Below are 21,495 nucleotides of genomic sequence, written 5' to 3'. Positions count from 1 at the left end.
TGCGATAAGTGAAGCAAAGGCAATAGAATTCGAAGTGATGTCTTGAGGTATCACCCCAAAGATAGCCGTTAGAGCAGAAGGATCATATTTAACGTTATACATCTCTGACAGAGTGTTAAATATAGACACCCAATAGGTATGAAGATTGGGGCATGTCCAAAAGGTATGAAGGAGCGAACCTGTTTCTGCTTTACATCTGTTACACAGAGGGTCAGCTCCTGGATAGAACTTGGCTAACTTTTCCTTGGAGATATGTAATCGGTGTAGGACCTTGAATTGAAGGAGCCCATGCCTGGCACATATCGAAGAGTGTACCCTCTGGAGAAAAGATTGCCAGAGCTCATCTGTTATAGTCATCCCAAGGTCTTTCTCCCACTGTGCTTTAAGGATGGAGAGAGAAGGAGATTGAAGATCTAATAGTATAGCATAGATTTCTTTAATCGCCCCTCTCTTATGAACGTTTATATTAATAATTTTATCCAAAGAAGTTTCCTCAGGTAGTTCTGGAAATGAAGGAAATCGACTCTTTACAAAGTGACGAATTTGTAAATAGCGGAAAAAATGTTGCCGAGGAACATTAAACTGCTTCAGGAGCTGCGTGAATGAGGCAAAAATCCCATCTACAAAAAGGTCTTTGATATTTCTAAGGCCATTACTTTCCCATATTTTAAAGGCAGAGTCCATCATGGAGGGTGGGAACATATGGTTTGAGCAGATAGGTGCTTTAATTGACATTAAGTGTAACCCCAACCTTTTCCTACATTGCACCCAGATTCTGAGCGAGTCATACAACAAAGGGTTACGTTTATAGGTGTATAGTTCTAATGGGAGAGCTGAACTCAACAAAGCTGATAGGCAAACTTCGCCACAATTGGATGACTCAATTTGGAGCCAAGCTGGAGTCTCTGTAGTAACATTACTCATCCAGTACAGCATATTACGAATATTTGCTGCCCAATAATAAGACTGAAAGTTTGGCAAGGCTAATCCACCCATTGGCCTAGTCCTCTGCATGAAATCTTTACGAATTCGTGGACTTTTGCCATTCCAAATAAATGCAGAGATATGCTTATTCAGTGTTATAAAATACTTATTGGGTAAGTAGCATGGGATACATTGAAATAAGTAAAGGAACTTGGGAAGTATGTTCATTTTGATAGAATTGATGCGGCCAATTAATGACAGTGGTAAATTGTTCCATCTCTGAAGATCTGTCTCAGTATTTTTAAGCAGCGGGACAAAGTTTCTTTCATAAAGATCTTTGTATGAGTGGGTAACCTTAACCCCCAGATAGGTCACATACCCTGATTTAACGTTAAATTGAAAACCTGAAAATGAAATCTTTCTGGCTATAGAGTTGACACAGAGAAGTTCACTTTTATGCAGGTTCAACTTGTAACCTGAAATATTACCAAAACATTCAAAAATGGCAAGAGCACGGGGAAGAGAGCATAAAGGCTCTGACATATACAGCAGGAGGTCGTCAGCATATAAGGATATTTTGTGCTCCTGGTCACGTCTGAAGATGCCCTTAATGCAACTGTCAGCTCGCAGTTTAATCGCCAGTGGTTCAATTGATAATGCAAAAAGAAGAGGGGATAGGGGACAACCTTGTCTCGTACCACGGAGAAGTGGGAAATAAGAAGAGAATAACGAATTTGTTCTAACACGTGACATAGGTGAGGAGTAAAGTAACTGAATCCATGAAATGAAATTAGGGCCGAATCCAAATTTATGTAGAGTATAAAACAGATAATCCCACTCCATCCGGTCAAATGCCTTCTCAGCATCGAGTAATAAGGCAATTTCAGGGGTTGTAGTTGACTTGGTGTGTAATATGTTTAAAAACCTGCGCAGGTTGAAAAAACCATGCCTACCCTTCACGAAACCTGTCTGATCTGGAGAGATTAACAATGGTAGATATTGCTCTAGCCTGAGAGCAAGTGTTTTTGACAGTATTTTTAAATCTACATTTAAGAGTGATATAGGACGATATGATGAACACTCTAATGGATCCTTATTTGGCTTCAATAGGAGTGAGATGGTCGCTTGTCGAAGCGTTAGGGGAAGACATTTTGAAACCAATGACTCAATGAGCATGTCTCGTAATAAAGGTGATAAACTTTAAAGGTCTTGAAAAATTCAACCGGATACCCATCCGGACCCGGGGGTTTGCCATTCTGCATTGAGCTAATCGCCAATTTAATTTCTTCCACTGTAATTTGCTCCTCCAATTGGCCTCTGAATGCCGAGGTTAAAGTCGGAACTGTCATTCCATCAAAAAAAGCCTCAAACAGTCCAGGCGTGTTTAAAGATTCAGAATCATAGAGACTGGAATAGAATATTTTGAAACTCTCTTTTTTTTTTTGTGGTGTAGTGGTGACATGTCCAGATTTAGTCCTAATTTTAGGGATTATACGAGTTGCTTCTGATTTACGAAGCTGATGTGCTAAAATTTTAGATGCTTTTTCTCCGTGTTCATACCATCTTCCTCTAGATTTAAGAATTATAGACTGACAGCTGGGTTGAGATTAAATTAAATTCAGTTTGTAACGTTAGTCTTTGTTTATACAAATCTGGAGAGGGGGTTGTAGAGTGTTGCTCATCCAATTGCGAAATAAGGTGTATCAATTCAGAAAGACGTTTCTGTTTCTGTTTTCTAGTACAGTATATGAACAGTATGATATAATATGGCCCCGTAAGAATGCTTTTAAGCTTTCCCAAACCGTACTATAGGCCATACCAGGCGTAATATTGGTTCTTATAAAGATATCAATTTGTTTGGAAAGATATTCCACAAACTCCTTATCTGACAAAGAAAGAGGATTGAGTCTCCAGGAGTACACAAAGGGTTCATCCAGGAAGCCGAGTTCCAAAACAAGTGGACTGTGATCAGATATTACTATGCTATTGTATTTACAAGTCTTGATATTGGGAAGCAATTTTTTGTCAACAAAAAAGTAGTCTATACGAGAATACGTTTGATGCACTGCAGAAAAAAAGGAATATTGTTTAGTGGAGGGGTAGAGAAATCGCCACGCATCAACAGCCCCATAGGTTTGTAAATAAGACTGTAACACTAATGAGGATTTAGGGAGTGGAAGTCTTTTATCTGAGGAGCGATCTAGTACTGGATCCATAACAGTATTCATGTCCCCTCCAAGGATCAATTGGTGTGTATTGATCTGTGGAAGGGAATTAAGAAAGTCATTGAAAAAAGTTGAGTCATTCCAATTCGGAGCATATACGTTTGCTAAAATAAGTGAAGTATTAAACAGGGACCCTGTCACAACTACATAGCGACCATTTGGGTCAGCTATTGTGTGAGAGACTATAAACGGAGTATTCTTATTAATCAAAATTGCTGCACCTTTGGCTTTACCATTGAATTTGGAATGAAAAATTTGTCCAACCCAATTTCGTCTTAATCTGGCATGATCTGTATGCTTAAGGTGTGTTTCTTGAAGAAACGCTACATGTACTTTAAGATAAAGAAGATGAGAGAGCACCTTATTTTGTTTCACTAGGTGGTTCAATCCCTTCACATTCCAACTAATAAAGTTAACATGGCAGCCATTACTCACAGCAGTTGAAGTATCATCAACAGAAGTCATCACCATATAAGTACATGATGAAAAAGGCGGTTCCAAACGCAAATACCAATCCTATCATGGGTGTACACTGAAATGTTGTTGTTAACAATAATCTGAGCAAATAATATACAACAAAAAAGAGAAAAAGTAGATAAGTCCCTCCCACCCACCTCCCCGTGTTCAGTGTTGTCCCCAAACGACGCACACCAATTTCCCACAGCTCCCCTGCTTCTATTAAGAGTCCCAATCACCTTATTCATAACCACAGCCCCACATGAGCAGAAGCATCTGAACTATGAATCACACATGTAGTCCAAAACATATTCAAATTAGAAAGTCACAAAGTCCAACACAATAGAGTAAAATAATTAAGAGAAGGAAAGAGAAAAACTCCCACGTCGCATTTACCCGTAGCCGAAAAACGGACCTTTTCACTTCTCATCAAAGCTGACCCCGGAGTCCCTTTTAAGTGACAAGTACTGGAATATAGTTAACCTCCCAGGAAACAAGGGCAAACTCACCAACATCTGAGATTTCTAAATGAACATTGAACAAGAAACTAAGCTAAACCAAAGATCGTCCGTTTATTGATTGACAAAAATATAGTCACGATGGTATGAAAGTCCCGGTGGTTCTTATGAAATGTCATTTGGGAGATGACTCAAACTTGGAGTCAATGAAATCTTTCACTGCTTTAGGAGAGTCGAATACCTGTGTTTCTCCATTAAACGAGATCCAAAGCCGGGCAGGATAAAGAAGACCGTAGCGAACTCCGTCTTTTTTCCGTAGTAGTCCCTTCACCTCGCTGAAAGCAGCCCGGCGTCTGGCCAGGTCGGCGCTGTAGTCAGGAAAGATGAAGATCTGCTTCCCTTGAAACTCCAGCCGGCCTTTCTGTCTGGCTAAGCGCTGTATCCGCTTCTTCTCCTGGTAGTAATGAATGCGAACAATGAACGGCCGCGGTCGCCCTCCCTCCGTGGGCAGTGCAACCGCCGCCCGGTGAGCTCTGTCCAGGATCGGAGCCTGCTCCAAACCGCCAGGACCACCCAGTACAACGTGCAACAGATCAGCAACAAATTTAGTGGGATTCCCTTGTTCGGCTCCCTCCAGCACTCCTAATATACGCAAGTTGCATCGTCTTCCCCAATTCTCCAAGTCGTCCGTTTTCAGCAGAAACTTCTTGTATTGGTTACTCAGATCTGCGAAACATGTCTCCATAACTTCTAGCCGCTTGTCCAGATTATTCAAGCCTTCCTCGTGTTCGCCCAACTTCTCAGTACATTCGTCAAGAGTGGTTTGGATGGGCGAAATGGCTCGTTTAATTTCGTCCCGTAGGTTGTCATTTTCCTCTTGAATCACTTCTTTGACAATGTCGCGGAAAGCTAGCAGTGTCGCTGGGTCAACGGTAGTTTTGCTAGCGGTCTCTGAGCAGCTAGCCTGCGCTCCTTTAGCAGACTGCTTAGGAGGCATTTCACTTCGAGATAAGGCAAAAAGACGGAAAGAACACCAGCTAAAATAATGCTGACTTTCTTAATAGAGCTTAAGAAATCTCTGAATTGGGCCACAATAGGTGAACCATAAAGTAATTTAACAGATAAATGGGACCTAGTGGTTTGCACGTCTACTCCATAACGCGCCCCCTAGTGGACCCCCCGAATTTAGACAGTTAACTCTCAGCATTCGTTTGGCTTTGGGACCTGAAGAGGCGGAGTTTAGGACCCAGATCACTCTGCGAGGCTCCTGACTACGGTAGCCGTAATGCTCCAGCAATCCATCAGGCTGTGCGGCTTCGTAGCTTAGCAAAGTTGCACTTTCTGAGCGCCGTGTAGCACATAAAATCGGTTCGAGGTCAGTGAGCACAACCAGGATTCATACATAAGGCGCACTGACAATTTTTGAGAAGATTAAAGGATTTTAAGTGCGGAAAATATGAAATACAGCGGTTCCTCGTTTATTGCAGGAGTTACGTTCTAAAAAGAACCCGCGATAGGTGAAATCCACGAAGTAGCCAACTTTATTTTTTACAATTATTATAGATGTTTAAAGGCTGTAAAACCCGTCACTGCACACGTTATACTCTTTTCTCAGACAGGCAGGAACATTTTCACACTCTTCTCTCTTGTTTAAACTCTCACAGTTCAAACCTTCGTAGAAGTCCAGTGTTAAAGAATGAAACCAACGGCACCTGCTGGAGCCTTCGACGGTGCGAAACGATTCGTCAACATTGTTGTTTGTTGAGGAGAAAACGTACAAACATACAGTGCAGCACCTCAGAGTCACACTGCTAGGATCGAAGATTTACGTTTGACAAGCTGACCGCATCCTGTCCTGTACAGGAGACACGGCACACGATTGATTGACAATGGTCTACAGCCAATCAGGACGCAGAACACAATAAGCTGTAAAAAAACCCCCAAAAAACAGCATGCAGGAAAAAAAGGCGAAACAGCGAAAGGTGAACCACGTTATAGCGAGGGAGCGCTGTACAGAAGACAAGAACATATGGTGATAGATATCGTTACGGCACATGCTTCAAATTAGCCCATGGTATGGACTTTAGGCCACATCGCCCTGCCCTACTATAAACCTATAAAAATACAGTTACAAGTTGAAAACGTATGTGCCCTTTCCCGAAGCAGCCCCCAGTGCCTCACTGAAAACTTTGTTGGCCTGACTCTGACCTGCAGGCCTCATGGTTCACATCCCTGGTTATGATCATCTGAAAATCCCCCACAGAGTTAAAAACACAGGAAAATAATGGTTTCATTCCCTGCTGAATGGGCAGCCTGGGAGGTAACAGAGGCGGAGTCATCTCCAACTCAACGGTGCTGCACCCACTCTGACAGGCTGATGTAAATGACAGAGTGGTCCACCCTACCTGCTGGGACAAAATGGCCCCCAGGCTCTGTTCAAGGTGTCCGTCTGCAGAATGAATGGGAGGGAAGCAGGGCTTCCCCACAGAGGGCCTTCTTTGCCTGTGGCACTGCTCCGTCCACTAGACCAGATCTGGGCCACCCTTTTGGTCAGGTCTGCAAAGTTCAGCACAAACTGGTGGTAGTAACCAGCTAGCCCGAAAGAACCGCGGCACCTTGGGATGCTGGCAGGATATGATGGCTGCCGTTTTATCCATCTGCAGGTGCTCCTGCGTGGCCACGTGGCACTGCAGTGGCTGGGGCTCTGAAAAAGTCGAACACACGTGACGAACCAAGCTGTACGGAGCGGAGAAGGACGCTTTTCCCTTCTGGAGACACGGCAATCTGCCAGCAGAAAAACAGTGCAGTGCCCAACCTGGGGCATAGGACACTGATCCTTCATGTACCCTGCAGTAGTCAACACTTCCTTCACTACAAGGACTATGTAGTGAAGGAAGGTGATGTGCGACTCGTCTATTACTTCCATCTTCAGCATTTCAGCCATTTCTTTCTGCACCATCTTTCTTTTGTGTTCAGGGTCATGAACGCACCGTCACAAGGTGCGTAACAAAAGGCTCTATGAGGTGCAGCCACGCAGAGGGGAGAACACAGCTGTGTGAGACGGTCAATGGAGGGAGGGGAGCCTCTCTCCATCCTTTAAGGAGGTTGATGTGATACACCTGTGTGGCTCCTCCCCTGGCTGACAGGGTCACAGCAGTGATCTGTGGCAGTGGACCCACCAGTGGTATGTGCAGAAAGCCCCGTGACAAATAGAGTCACAAACAATATTGCCATGGAAACGCTAGCAATTGTCCACCGGTGCAAGGCCTAAGCCGTCCACTCCCGCCTGGTGGACATCTAGCTGGGTAAGCTGAGCACCACCAGCTGGGCACTGAAGGACAGCAGCAGGCTCAGCGCCCACTGAGTGCCCACTGAGTGCCCACTGAGTGCCTGGGGTACAGGCTGCAAGGCCAGATACAGATGGGTGGACCAAGTGTTGCATCCTTCACAGAGCTGCTGCATGAAGCAGAGATGACGGAGCAGCCCAGGAGGTAATAACCCAGGGAGTCAACCATGTGCCTGATTACAAATTCAGCAGGTGATCAAACAATTATTTGCCCCATGACGACTCTAACATCTGTTCTTGTGTCACAACAGCATTTCCATTTGTTCCCATTTCATTCTGATCACACTGGTATAGAATCACAGTCCTAATGTTACATGTGCATGTCTGTGTCCAACAGAACTACTAGAATAAAAGTAGCACACACTCTTCTGGCTTCTACATCCTAACTGCAACATGCACTTTATTATTATGTGACTGTGTTATTGAGAGAAGTGATGCCTCAAAAGGGTTACGAATGCGTACGATGACCTACAAACATAAACAAAGATATAAACACGATTTATGAATCCAACATTTTTCCTCTTTGAAACACCTTTCTGTGCATACAAGCATGTAAACCTACACAGAGCATCCCTGTCACTTACAGAACCTCCATGCATGTGCACCAATCCCCCTGATATGCACAGACCACATTACATGCACGTCTCCCCTCTGTTATAAAACATACATTTAACAATTAAAAGCATTACACAGTAGAGTATGGAACTTCATATATGGTTTAAATAAACTGCTGCTACAAAAACTGATCAACATTGTGAAGTTTTCAGGATCAGTCAATAACCTCCTAAGACCCAAACTCTTCCACAGCATTTCTCTTTGTGCTGATTGGGACCTGATGAAGGTAAGAGCACAGGATTACCTGATTTTTGTTTCTGAGAAAAATGAAATGCACATGTGAGGACGTTCATTTTAATAGAACAGTGGCAGTATAACGTCTCGTACGTGGATATCAGGCCTTTGTAGAGCAAAACTCTGTATTTTGGTCTAGACAACCCAAAATATGATGTCCACATGTGGACGCCAGGTCCTAGGAGGTTAAGGTCATTAAGGTCATTGGTAGAAAGTCCCAGGGCTTAAATGTGGGCCTCTCCACCAGTCGCTCTTAGAACTGAAGAAGCTTCTCAGATGAGAGCTGACCCGTCCTGAAGAAACTTAAAGAAGTCCACATGTTAGCCTGCTACTACCAGAGAATGGCTAACATCACAGTGTTATTCCACATCACCTGGATTAGATCTATATTCAAACTATGCAGAGATTAGCATGTACTGACTCCAGAGGATGACCTGCAGTGATGTACAACCATCTGCAGCTGTGCACTGACTGACTTGTTCCAGCAGGTTATATTGTTTGTTTTATTTAAAACACAAATGAGCAGGAATAGAGAGGAAACTGTTTTACAGTTGGTGGACATTTATGGGTCTTTGTGAAGCTGGTACCACGAACCCCAATGTGATCTGGCGTATCAGGACATGTGTTTAAGGTTTTGTAAGTGAGCAGCAGGGTGGTTGGAGTAGTTTTGGACATTAGTGTGGACACAAAGGTTAGAAAATGATCCAATTCATCAAGCTGAACTGTAATGACCATTTATTCAGCTTTGGACGGACACATTAGTAAAACAGCTGTACCTGTGGTCCCTCTGTGTAAGTCCTCAAACACATCTGTAAAGCAGAGTTTATGCTTGTGGATCATATCGTACCATTCATTACACTAATGAGGTAAAGGTGTGGACTGGACCTATCAGGACACTGCATCAGAAACTAGACTGGGAGAGTGCCAGTGCTCTTCAGTACCTGAACGGGTAGGCAAAAAACGCCTCTACAGGTTGGTCTCCGTCGGGACAGCTGACTGTGAGGTGGGTTGTCCCAGTGTAACCTCCGATGGTGGCAAAGGCAAAGATTGAAAAGACCTGTTGAAGGCAGAAAAACAGGCATAAAGATGTGTCAGGCGAAGCAGGCACACACAGGGGGAGGCATTCATCTGAAAAACAGGAACTTCAATCTGGTTCAATAAGGATGCATGGGAGGAGACATCAAGCAAAGTCAACATTTATTCATAAAACGTATTTTCATAGCACTACATGTGTTGTTAAGGACCAGCTGTGGTCCCTGAGGACACAGGGATGGATGCACATCTTCCTCCCAGTTTAACACGACCCACTGAAACCATCTCATCATTTTCTCACAGCCTTCTGCATCTCCTCCTACTCCTTCCTGGCTGAAGTATGCTACAATATTATTACTTTTATTGTATAATATATTTGCTAAACAATATTTCTATAGTAACAATTTCCTGTTAATGAGAGTGCTGGAGGAATATTTAGGAGAAAGTAGCAGTACTGCACTATGAAAACATCACCATTAAACTGTGTTACTGTCAAACAGCATTACATGGTAAATGGTAAATGGCCTGCATTTGTATAGCGCTTTTCTAGTCCATAGGACCCCAAAGCGCTTTACACTACATTCAGTCATCCACCCATTCACACACACATTCACACACTGGCGATGGCAGCTACATTGTAGCCACAGCTGCCCTGGGGCGCACTGACAGAGGCGAGGCTGCCGGACACAGGCGCCACCGGGCCCTCTGACATGGATCAATATCACCACCATGGATGTTTAAGGCTCACTGCACTAACCTCCTGTTAGTCTGTATGTAAATACATCCTGTTCTCTGACAGTTTGTAATGAGCTCCACACAAACAAAAGATGCATTTCTGCAATAAAACCCAGGAGCAGCGTATGACCCGACACACACTGCAGCAGCAGTGAGTGCTCTGTCACATCGTGGCATCAAGAATACCGGACACTTTGACTTGTTTTAATTCTAACCTGACTAGTTGGCAGAATGTAACAGAAAACACAAGATATTACTAAAATACATCATTCTTCCTACTATTTCTAATGTTACTTTTCACTATGTTACAGAGATCTGGGCCTTTTTGTTCATGAACCCTACAAGCTAAACTTTATCAACATTGTTCAAATTTCTACATGAAGCACTACATGTTTAGTTTCATACTAGGGCTGGGCCATATCACACCATTCACGGTAATACCAGTATAACGTCAGGCAACGATAAGAAAATGAAATATGGCGATAGAATATGGGTAAAACGCGCACATAGAGGAAAAAGCATGGCGGTGACGGAGAATGAGAAGGGCGAAAGCGGATCGTTTAGTGAAACAGATGAACCAGAACTGGTTTGTAAAAATGCTGCAGTGGTGTGGAACTGGTTTAGCTTTCGTCCGTCAGATACACAACAAAGCACATTTTTTGTAGAACATGCAAGCGGCCGTCGTTATTACCGTGTTTGTCGGACTAAGGTGCTCGTCAATCTGGGAGTAATCTGGGTCCCAGACTCTGTCTGCTTCAGGTCCCAAAGTCAAACGAACACTGCAGCATCACTGAGAGTTAAAAACTGTTTAAATTCTTCCATCTGTAATTAAACGATCAGCATTGCTGCTTTACCAGGTGTAACTATGAAGTTTAACTTCCAGGCATCCATGAAAACAGAATTTATTACATTTAAGGAGTTAGAAGTTAGCAGGAAGCTAGCGGAAGTTAGCTCGCTAGTTTCGCTAGTTACCTAAGCATGATATAGCATGTTCTGACTGAGAGATTTCTGAAAAAATTCAAACGTACAGCTCTGCTATCACTTCCAACATAAATGAAGACAGGAAACTAAACAGCAGTGACGTTTGTAGGGTTACTGAAGTTGGGCTAGCTGGTATATAATGATGTGCTACGTGATCGCTAGCGACACAGCTATGTTAGCATAGCATAAACAGTGAAGCTGGAGGACGAACACTAACACTTTTCCACTTATAAAAGTTAACGTGAAGGTTCTTCATGGTTAGAGACAAATGCAATCGCATGGCAGGATGCTGTAAACGGACCAAACTTCAGTCAGGAGAACAACTGAGATAATCCATCCACAATACGAGGTTAGTCATTAATATACTGCAACAACATGGGAATAGAGCAGCTGCCAGAGAATTCAACATTAATGAATCAATGGTACAGAAGTGGAGGAAGCAAGAAGAATGAGTTTAATAAAGTTTGATTTATCTGACTGCTTTGTTTCGCTTAATGTGCCTTATAATCCCGTGCACCTTATGGTCCGAAAAATGCGTACTGCACACTGCAGTTTAATGTTGCAAAGCACCTCTTTTTAACTTCAGTGGATATTATACATGGTTATGCTCAGGATATGTCAGCCCATTTCTACTGGAAATGCCTTTTGGTTAAACTTTCAGCAAGGAATTTGCATTTGCACTGTTACATTTTTATAAAGCTTTAATGTACATAAAAACCAGCTTCTTGTTTAAGTGAAAATAAATGGAAGGTTGTCTTTTTGCGCTGGTAAAGTTGTGGAGTTGTATTTTGTCTCGCATCAATTATATCGTCAGTTATATCGTTATCGCAAATTTTCAAATATATATCGTGATAAATATTTTTGGCCATATCGCCCTGCTCTAGTTCATACCCTACATCAAGATATGTTCAAAAGCAGCTTTGCACTGAAATAATAGTGATCCCACAGGCAGGCTCACTGACTCTTACTCGTGCTACATCACCTATTAAACTGTAACACCTTATGATATAAACACTCGTCCTCCTTCCAGTACATCCTTCCTGCAATGACACGATTTTCTTTATCTGCCAAATCACTGAGATCCACTTCAGCACAACAGTTGCAAAGAAGAGCTGCAACACAGGAGCAGAGCCTTGAAACGAACGGCTCTCTGTGCTGCAGTATAGACACCGAGTTAAACTCCCCAACCACAGACGCAGGAACTTCGCAGCCATTAGGCTGGCTGAGGATTTTCAGGAATGAGTTTCATCTTTCAGGTGTATCAGGTTCTCCACTACATTTCTCAGCTCATCTCAGCCTTGCTTGACCCACCCCAAATAAAGCCTCGGGGGCAGACCCCTGTCCACACTTCGCTTTAAACAAAATCCTACATTCGTATGTAGTATATCGAGGAGATAGATGTCAAAGGTCACCTAAAATCAGACCCCGCAGGTCACGCTAGCAAAAACAGCCCGAACACTGGCTCTCTGACAAACTCACGTTCATGTTTACAAGGTGTGGCATAGACAGCAGTCTGACATTCAGTGGTGTCACTGTAACATCTTCCATGCAGAGGAATGCAGCTCCAAGGCCCACAATGCCATGAAACAGCACTCAGCCCGCTGTGTAGGAAGCAGAGATGTTCCAGGACTCATTCTTACTCCACTAACCACCACAAACTAAAACACTCAGATATTCAGCTAAATTAGAGAACAGTGTACATTACTGTTACAGCACCATGTGACCTGCTCTACCACCTGAGCTACAGCCACCACTTCCCAGTTTGGTCCCAGCTGCTGTCTTGACTTGAGTGTAGAACAAGGCTCAAACAAACAGAAGCAAAAACAAATGAAAACCCTCAAAGCTAAGTCGGACAGCGTGGCGTGAAGGCACAGTTCTGTTTCACCCCTGCACCCCTCCATCCCTGTCACCTGTCCAAATTGACTCCTGTGGCCGTCAACTTCTTCTGAATGACAATTTCAGCAGGTCGTAAACGAACCTTTGGACTATCAGAACAAGCTAAGCTAGTGGATGTTAGACTACGTTCACTCTGCAGGTCTTGATGCTCAATTCCGATTTTTTGATCAAATCCGATGTTTTTGTCTGCTCGTTCACACCACAAATAAAATGCGACAGCAAACGCGCTCTAGTGTGAACACTCAGAGCGCCCGCATGCGCAAAAGCAGACGTCACACACAACGCGCTCTGTTTAGACCCAGAGCAGCAGTATGTTTGACTGATGGCCTTAATATAAAGACTTTGGACTTCACGTTTCCCAATTTTTGCTTTAAGTTATTTTGTTATTTACATAATAATGTGAATAACCTAATAATGATCCTTATTGCTGCTTCAAAGGATAGCTGCAGATTTCTGTCAGAATCTGCAGATTATACAGGACAAATAAAATGTTCACGTTTCTCCAACGTTGTCTTCCCAGCAGTCTCACCGGATGGCCAGGATGCGTTCGCGATGTCTTATCGGGCGCTTCTCCGGAGCTGATAATTGGCGTCTGTCTTGTGTCAGTGACGTAAAAGACGGATTTAATGCGACTTGACCGTTCACACAGCAGTCGCTTTCTAAAACATCAGATATGTACCGGATTCAGGACCACATACGAAAGTGACCCAGATCGGATTTGAAAATATCGGATTTGTGCCGTTCACACTGTCACACCATGATGGGATAGATGGGTCGCATAGGGTCAAAAACATTTTCGGATTTGAAAAATTGGGATTTGATGCGCTTTCGCCTGCAGTGTGAACGCAGCCTTAGACTAATTCATGTCCTCCAACAGGCTCTTTATGCTTTTCATCGCTCTACTTTCTCACTGCCAAAAAGTGACTAGTTGAAAGTAGGGCTGGGCGATATATTGACTTTTTAAATATATCAATATATTTTTATATGAGATGTGACAATATCCTTTATATCGATATAGTCTATGTTACGTTATAATTATAGTTGTGGAGCTGCAAGTTTGCCTCTCTTTTGTCTCTGCACTGCGTTACTCCGCCTCTCCTTCACTGAACAGAACCTCCCCCCTCGCTTCTCCTGCAGGCAGGACGGACACGGCAGCTGCCTCAGAGGAGCTGCTCGGTAAAAAGAAAACAGTTGGACATTTAGTGCTGCAGCGTGACGTTAACGCCGTAACTGCATTAACGGGGCAAATCTCTGTTAAGGAGTTACCGCGGATCGCCCCGTGCGTGGGGCTGCACGGCGTCAACGTGTTAACGAGCTAACCGTGCTAACGCCTAAAATCCTTTCATTTTCTCAAAAATCGACAGCGCGCCTTATGTATGAATCCTGGTTGTGCTCACTGACCGCGAACCGATTTTATGCGGCACACTGCGCTCAGAAACCTTTCAGGTTTAGACATTAGCTTTGCTGAGCTACGGAGCCGCAGCGCTTGATGCATTGTTGGAGCATTACGCTGAGGAGCCTCGCGGAGCGATACGTACTCTGCTTCAGCGTAATGTTACCGTACTGAGTGCATAAGGGCCATAAACGGCTCCTGTTCAGCGGTGGTTACAGAGAGGATCACGCAGTAGACCCTGGGAACAGAGCAGCTGCTTGTTATTCTGCTCAGCCTCTGGTAGTTTACATTTTGACTGCACAGCTTTTTGTTATGCACAAAAACAGCACTGTTTCATTTATGGAGCATGATTATTTAATAAATGCTGATCATTCTGAGTAATGTTTTCTTGTACATCTGCGCTGTATGTTAATAAAAGTGTGACATCTGGGACACAGTGTGACTAAGAACTCTGTTCTTACTTTATGGCTTTAAAAAACATGAGTATATCGCCATCCAGCTAAAGATGAATGAATGAATGAATGAATGAATGAATGAATGAATTTTGGGTCATATCACCCAGTTGAATGTAATCTAAAGCAGAGAACGAGGTCAGTGGGCCCTGCCATTATCTTTACAGGCTAACTGACGCATCGCTAACCAGACTGACCCTCGGCCAAACCCCTGCAGCCCAAAAACTCGGCGCTCAACTGTTTCCCACCAGACCACCGAACCCACGGCTTTGAAATGTCCTCGGTGAAGGAGAATCATCTGTGACGGCCTCGCAACTAACAGTGGACTCACTGGCTCCACTATAAAGGACCCAGAGCCTGTAGTGATGAGCCGGCTGTTGCTAACAGTGTGGTGAACACGCTGAGGGGCGGGCTTATTAGTTGTGTAATCTCATTGGTACAGGGTTATTTGATGCCCCATGCTGGTACATTTTGGCGTCCTAAACGTTATGCAGCCATTCTTCACCGTTGTTGAGAAACGCCATCGATGTGTTCATCTAGGTTCATCTTTTGTTAACACTATTAGAAGGACATTGCGGCTACAAGTGGCCCGTCTCTGAAAGGCGGAGTGGACTCTGCGTTAGCAGTAGGGTGAGGAGTTGAGTCATTTGGGGGGACTGAGATAGAGCTGCTACTCCTCCACATGGAAAGGACACGGCTAAGGCTGACAGCAGCCGTCCCATGGTACATGGAAGCAAAGACTGAAAGTGGCCGTGGGATGTACGAGAACACGTTCATTTCAAGGCTTCTGTAACACTTTTCAGACTGAAAGCATGTTTGAGATATTTTATAAAAAGCTTTGTTCACAAGCCAACACAAATATAGATGGTCAGTAAGGGTCTGAGCCACAGGCCTGAGGCTGGGTCTATCTATTAATGAAAGGCCTGGTTTTCAGCAGTGAAAGCCTGCATGGAAGCACAGGGCAAAGCTCCAGCCACACAGACACACATGCTCATAAACATGAACACACACCACCTCCTCATCCAGGGGACCAAACAGCGTCAGCACTCTTGTTGTTTGCTGTCAGAAAGACTCCAAGGACAGAGGAACAGTGATTTACATTTATCAAGGAGGATGCGGCAACACCGCCAAGTTCTTCCACGACAAATGAAGAGCGTCTCAAACGCTGCATGTGAACGTCTCCCACACCACAGAACACGTCAAATACCCGTCTTAGCTCGGGTGGAGTACGGCCGACAGGTCGGACAGCCACTTCGGTGCCACTGAAGTCTTGTTAATGCTCGCTCGCGAACACTAATCTTCTTCACTAACGGGGACCTGGATCTGATGCTGGTGAGGGGAACCTGGCAGAGAGCCGGTGAGTCCAGCTGTTTTATTCAGCTTTTACCTTCGGACTGTGAATATCTTAACATGCTGAGGAAGACTGCGCGTGGTGGTGGAGTGGCGGCTGTTTTAGGAAGAAGCTGCCCTGCAAGCATCCCCGCCCGACACTCGGTGCAGCTGTGTACAGACCTCCGTAATATCCCAAGGACTTTGTTCAAGACTTTTCACACTTTTTAGCTGGTCTCGTACTTTGATAAACCTGAATTGTTGGAGATTTTAATATTGATGCGTGTTGCCCCTCCAGTCTGCTGGCCAGAGATCAGTCTGATAAGACTGTCTGTGTCGGGGCCTAAACAGGCTCATACATATTGTGCTGTCTCTACAGTTACCGGTCCTAAACATGAAAATATGTTGCCATCCATCCATCCATCCGCTTCCGCTGATCCTTTTCAGGGTCGCGGCGGGCGCTGGAGCCTATCCCAGCTGTCATAGGGCGAGAGGCGGGGTACACCCTGGACAGGTCGCCAGTCTGTCGCAGGGCCAACACACAGGGACAGACAACCATTCGCACTCACATTCACTCGTACATTCACACCTAGTGGCAATTTGGATTTTCCAATTAACCTATCCCCACAAGCTGCATGTCTTTGGACGGTGGGAGGAAGCCGGAGTACCCGGAGAGAACCCACGCAAACACGAGGAGAACATGCAAACTCCACACAGAAAGACCCCGACCGAACTCAGGACCTTCTTGCTGTGCAGCAACAGTGCTAACCACTGTGCCACCGTGCTGAAAATATGTTGCATTTGATATATTTTTATCTCACACCTCTTATTCCAACACATCGTTGTAGTGTGTTTAACCCATCTGCAACAAAAACGTTGTAAGATCTCCCCTCGGCTTTGGTACATCTCATTTTTATAATAAATGCAAAACTGTCCTTGATGAGGTTGCTGCTTTACAAACTATGAGTGTGAAACCACAACCGGACCCGTGGATAAATGACACCACTCGTTCAGCCAGACGAGAGAGCAGGACGGCTGCAAGCGGAAAGACGACGTCGTTTCCCATCCTGAGCGACCGTCTGTAACAGCAGAAGAGTCCATGTTTTTCTGATGTTGTTGAGCTCCAACAATCCTCTGGGTCTTTTTTCAATGACTGACTCTGCTCTGAATATTTCCCAGTTCAGTTTGTTATCAATAAGATAAAACAGCTGCCCTCACACGACCTTTCTAAAATATTCACCAGCTGTTTTTGATCAGTTTGAGCCTGTGTGCCTTGATCAGATGGAGGAACGATGTAATGGCATGAAGACGTCATTTTAAGATATATATTCTCGATTCCTCGGTCCCCTCAGAGTCCAGGCCTATCTCAGAGCTTCCCTTCCTCTCAAAGATTTGGGAAAAGATTGTGTTTGTTCAGCTGCAATCTTTTGTAAATGGACACGATGTTCTTGAGAGGTTTCAGTCTGGTCTTCAGGCTCTTCACAGCACTGACACTGACATTCGAACGTATCGCGATATATATCGTGTACTGTGATACAGCCAAAGAAATATCGTGATATTAGATTTCTATTCTCATAGCAGCCTAGTTCTGCTGGAGGTTTCTTCCTGTTAAAAGGGAGTTTTTCCTTCCCACTGTCGCCAAAGTGCTGCTCATAGGGGGTCATATGATTGTTGGGTTTTTCTCTGTATCTATGAAGCGCCTTGAGGCGACTTTTGTTGTGATTTGGCGCTATATAAATAAAATTGAATTGAATATCGCCCAGCCCTGCTCTGAACCTCTCCTGAATGACTGAACTCCGCCTATCACAGAATACATCCACCTTTCCAACAAAGGCGTGGATCTTAGATGTCCAGTAGTGTTAACAATAAGATCCAGCTAGATTAACAGATTTATGTCGATCTATTCAGTGAATCGTAGCAGCCCTAATATTTACTTTATCTACTGAAGACATTCTTAGTTACTGTGCATACGCTTTCTGTCAACATGCCATGCTGTCTCATGGTGCTGCTCTTTATAAACAGGGTCCGCAGGTGCGCATGCGCTGTCAAAATAAAAAACGCGCACCAGATAAGAAGTTGCAACGCACGTTTGCGTACATAAGATTTTCTGGAGGAGGACAGACATTTGTTTAGAACTCTTAGAGATGTTGAAGAAGCTCCTTTAAGCAATTACTGTGATGTTCCTCCACCTCCAAAGAAATGTCAGGAGGAGTCCGAACCACAAAAGAAGCGCGTATTCTCAGAAAAGTGGTTGCAGGAGGTGAGCTGGCTTCAAACAAATGATGAACGCACAGAGATGTGGTGCAGAATGTGCCGTGAAAATCCCACTCTAGTGGACAAAAACAGTGCCGTTTATATAGGAACTAAAACCAGCGCATGCACACCTGCGGACCACTTATGTGCAGCCCTGCTTATAACCTCTCTGTGATGCTGGGGGGTCGGCAGGGTCAGGTTTGGATGGACAGCATCACTCTGTAACTGATTCTAAAGAGTTTGAAAAGAAAAAGCCAAATAAATCGTGTCTTTAAGACAATGACCCACAGATGATGTAATTATTGTCCGATTCTACATATCAGGTGTAATTGTAGGTAGGGCTGTTCGATGTAACGATATATAGCGGACGATGATATAAAAACGTCGTTTCATTTCACGCTATCGTTTGTTTCGTGGTGTCGCAAAATAAACTGTTTACGGCGATATTTTTTCATGTTCTGATGTCGCTGTAGGGCCTACATTCATTTCTTAAAGGTCTCTCTGTCTTAGATTTAATACAACCACACTACGGACGACAAGCGCCTGTTTTTACATGTTGTCGTTAGCAACAACGACGGTAACACCATCACGTGGCTCCGCTGTCCGCTTGTTTGTTTTCCACATAAACCTTTCACAATAAAGCTCAAGATCCTGTTGAGACTTTTCAAAATAAACTGAATCATGTCAAAGATGCAGATTATTTACGGATGAGAAGCAACAAAGAGCCGCCAGGTGCTAAAAAATAAAGCTCAGACTCAAACTTTGAAAGAAAACGGCGCCGTTACAACTTGTGTCTAAACATGTGTCGTTTCATGCATCGTTAAAACACTCGACTCAGCTACACGACGCACAGCTGGAAACACTTCACGCAGGTCGAGCTGCCCGAGATTCACAGCCTTTACAGAAAATGTTACATGTTTGTGATTTATATCGTTACCGGACGATGGATGTCTGATATCAGGATATGAGACTTTGGTCATATCGCACAGCCCTAATAACAGATAGCACAAAAGTCCTCTGTGTTAACTTCAAAGAGTTCACACTGGTGTTGACTGTCTGCCTTAAATATGTAAAACAAATGCAACTACAAACCAACTACACAGCGTCAGCTCTGAACACAGCACAAACAGCCAAATCTCTGCTAGCTGTAGCTTCCTCCTGGAAGGGCAGGTAAACCACTAACTGCAAGGCTGATGCTTTGATTCCCGGTGGCTCCAGTGCCAGCTCTGAATGCCAAAGCTTGCTGGGTGAGATACTTAACCTCAGGTTTTCCTCCAATGCACAAATTTACTATTCAAATGTTAGACAGCACATGTGCGAATGGGTGTACGAGGCTTTGTTTCTCTTCTTCCAGGCTGATTTTCATCTTTCAGATTAGAATGTCTGGCAAGCAAATAAAATATTGTCAATAATAAATACAAGACTGTATTTATGGGCTTTTGTGTCGAGCTGTTAGGAAACAAAGGGTTTATATATATATATGATTCACAGGTCAGTGTTAAACAGCTGTAACAAAGAAAGCCATTTATAAATGCTCAGCTATGAGACAGCTGCCGTCTGTCAACAAACCAGGGCGGCTCAACACTTTGGCACAGTGGATAATTCTGCTGGCTCTTTGTTTACGTTGTTGAAACAAACATTACTGTGCATTCCAATGGAACCCACTGACAGGAAAAATCAGCAGATCCGACCTTAGAGTCATTTAAACAAGTCCGCGCGTGGATTTGGTGGTGCTCAAAATACACAGAGCACCACCATATGTGCAGGCACACAGGGCTCAATCCTAATGTGTTTCTTTCCTTCATGATCAGTCTATTCGGAGTCAAAGGGCAGTTCAAACACAAGTGAGATTTACAGCTTGATCCAACACAAGCCAAGCAGCTGCCACTCCACATCAAATTCACCCCACGGTTCAACAACAGCAGGTACCAGCCGCACTGGGAGTGCCACAGTGGGATTCCCCAGTCCTACACATAATCAGGTGTTATGGTGTGATAAAAGCGGACACCCTGTTCTAGGTTAACATGAGGAAACTGAGAAATAAAACTTACCAGTTTTATTACTGGTGCCAGGAACATGGACAAATGACTCCTAGGAGACATCGCAGCGAATATTCGACACTTCACGCTGATTGGGATGAATAATGTACAAAGACATGTTTGTGACAGTGCTTACCCATTCGAGGACACGAATAAATCCCAAAGGCTCCTTCAGCGGTCCAAGGTCCAGAGAAAACCCAGCCATCGCTTTCTGTGCACCAAAGACACGCAACCAGGTATAAACGAAAAGTACCTCTGCAAACGGCGAGACGTGTTGGTCACCTTGCAGCTAACTGACGCTGCCCTGGTTAAAGCAGCTGCATGCTAACGCTAGCTCACGTCAACTTAAGCACTTTAAAAGACTCACAAACCTGAACAGTGTCCATCGAAGTGTGTAAAAACTAGCAGTCAGTGTCCCGGTACTACTTTTGTCAGTTTGCATGGAAAGCTAACTTCAAGTTGCTCCGTCTGTTTTCTGCCGACGACATAGGAGCTAACAGCAGGGGGCAGTCTCAACTGTGCACGGACTAGTGATGCGCGAATCATGAACGAATCGTTCAGTACTCGAGAATCACTTTACTGACTCGTGAATCTGACTCACTGACGCATCCCTGTTGCTGTTAGCAAACTAATTCCATTAGTAGAAATATATCTAGCTTATAATTAAAATTGTGTGGAAAAAACAACAGACAGTTTCTTAACAAAAACATTTCTGCTCTGAACATGAAGAACAAACCCTGAGTAGAAGCTCACCTCAAGACAACAGCTCCTCAGTTCACAGTAGCATCGCTCTGCTAACATGCTAGCAGCACATTTAAGTTACTCACCCCCTCCCTCCTGGCTCACAGCTTCTTCTTCTTCTTCTTGGTTGGCAACCAATGTTAAGGCGCATTACCGCCCCCTGGCTCACAGCTCAGTGGACATTTAGATGAGAAAATATATATTTGACACATATGAGGAAAATACTAATAAAATAAAAATAAAAATAAATGTTCCCATTAGAAATCTTTTTTTTGCTCTATAAAACTAGTTGTTTTTCTTTTTCAATCACTCATCTTAGCAGTAGGATTTACATGAAAAGAGAAACAAATTAAGTTTGAGTAAAAATGTATATTTTTTGCACTCTC

At 43.9% G+C, this 21,495-nt stretch overlaps 1 protein-coding gene across 4 annotated transcripts in view; it reads right to left on the bottom strand.

Annotated features, from left to right (window-relative positions):
* sypl2a (synaptophysin-like 2a) overlaps positions 1-21,360 on the bottom strand; it is a 38,063-nt gene extending 16,703 nt beyond the window's left edge. The window contains exons 1-3 of one of the 4 annotated variants that reach the window (XM_086291059.1): positions 21,196-21,360; positions 20,505-20,579; positions 9,200-9,315 (exon numbers count right to left, since the gene is read on the bottom strand). In XM_086291059.1, coding sequence (XP_086147185.1) covers positions 9,200-9,315; positions 20,505-20,573 — 185 coding nt within the window. In that variant the 5' untranslated portion in view covers positions 20,574-20,579; positions 21,196-21,360. Of the gene's footprint in view, positions 1-9,199; positions 9,316-20,380; positions 20,447-20,504; positions 20,580-20,739; positions 20,900-21,121 lie in introns of those variants that run through there. The other 3 variants (XM_086291057.1, XM_086291058.1, XM_086291060.1) reach the window with 3 other exon arrangements.
* Positions 21,361-21,495: the final 135 nt, after the last annotated feature.

The sequence above is a fragment of the Aulonocara sp. 'chitande type north' Nkhata Bay genome, linkage group LG5 (assembly GCF_057382095.1).
Source record: "Aulonocara sp. 'chitande type north' Nkhata Bay isolate Kocher_YH1m ecotype deep benthic linkage group LG5, A_spYH_male_GT1.1, whole genome shotgun sequence".
In the NCBI taxonomy this organism is placed as follows: Eukaryota; Metazoa; Chordata; class Actinopteri; order Cichliformes; family Cichlidae; genus Aulonocara; species Aulonocara sp. 'chitande type north' Nkhata Bay.
This window is presented reverse-complemented; position numbering and strand designations above follow the sequence as displayed.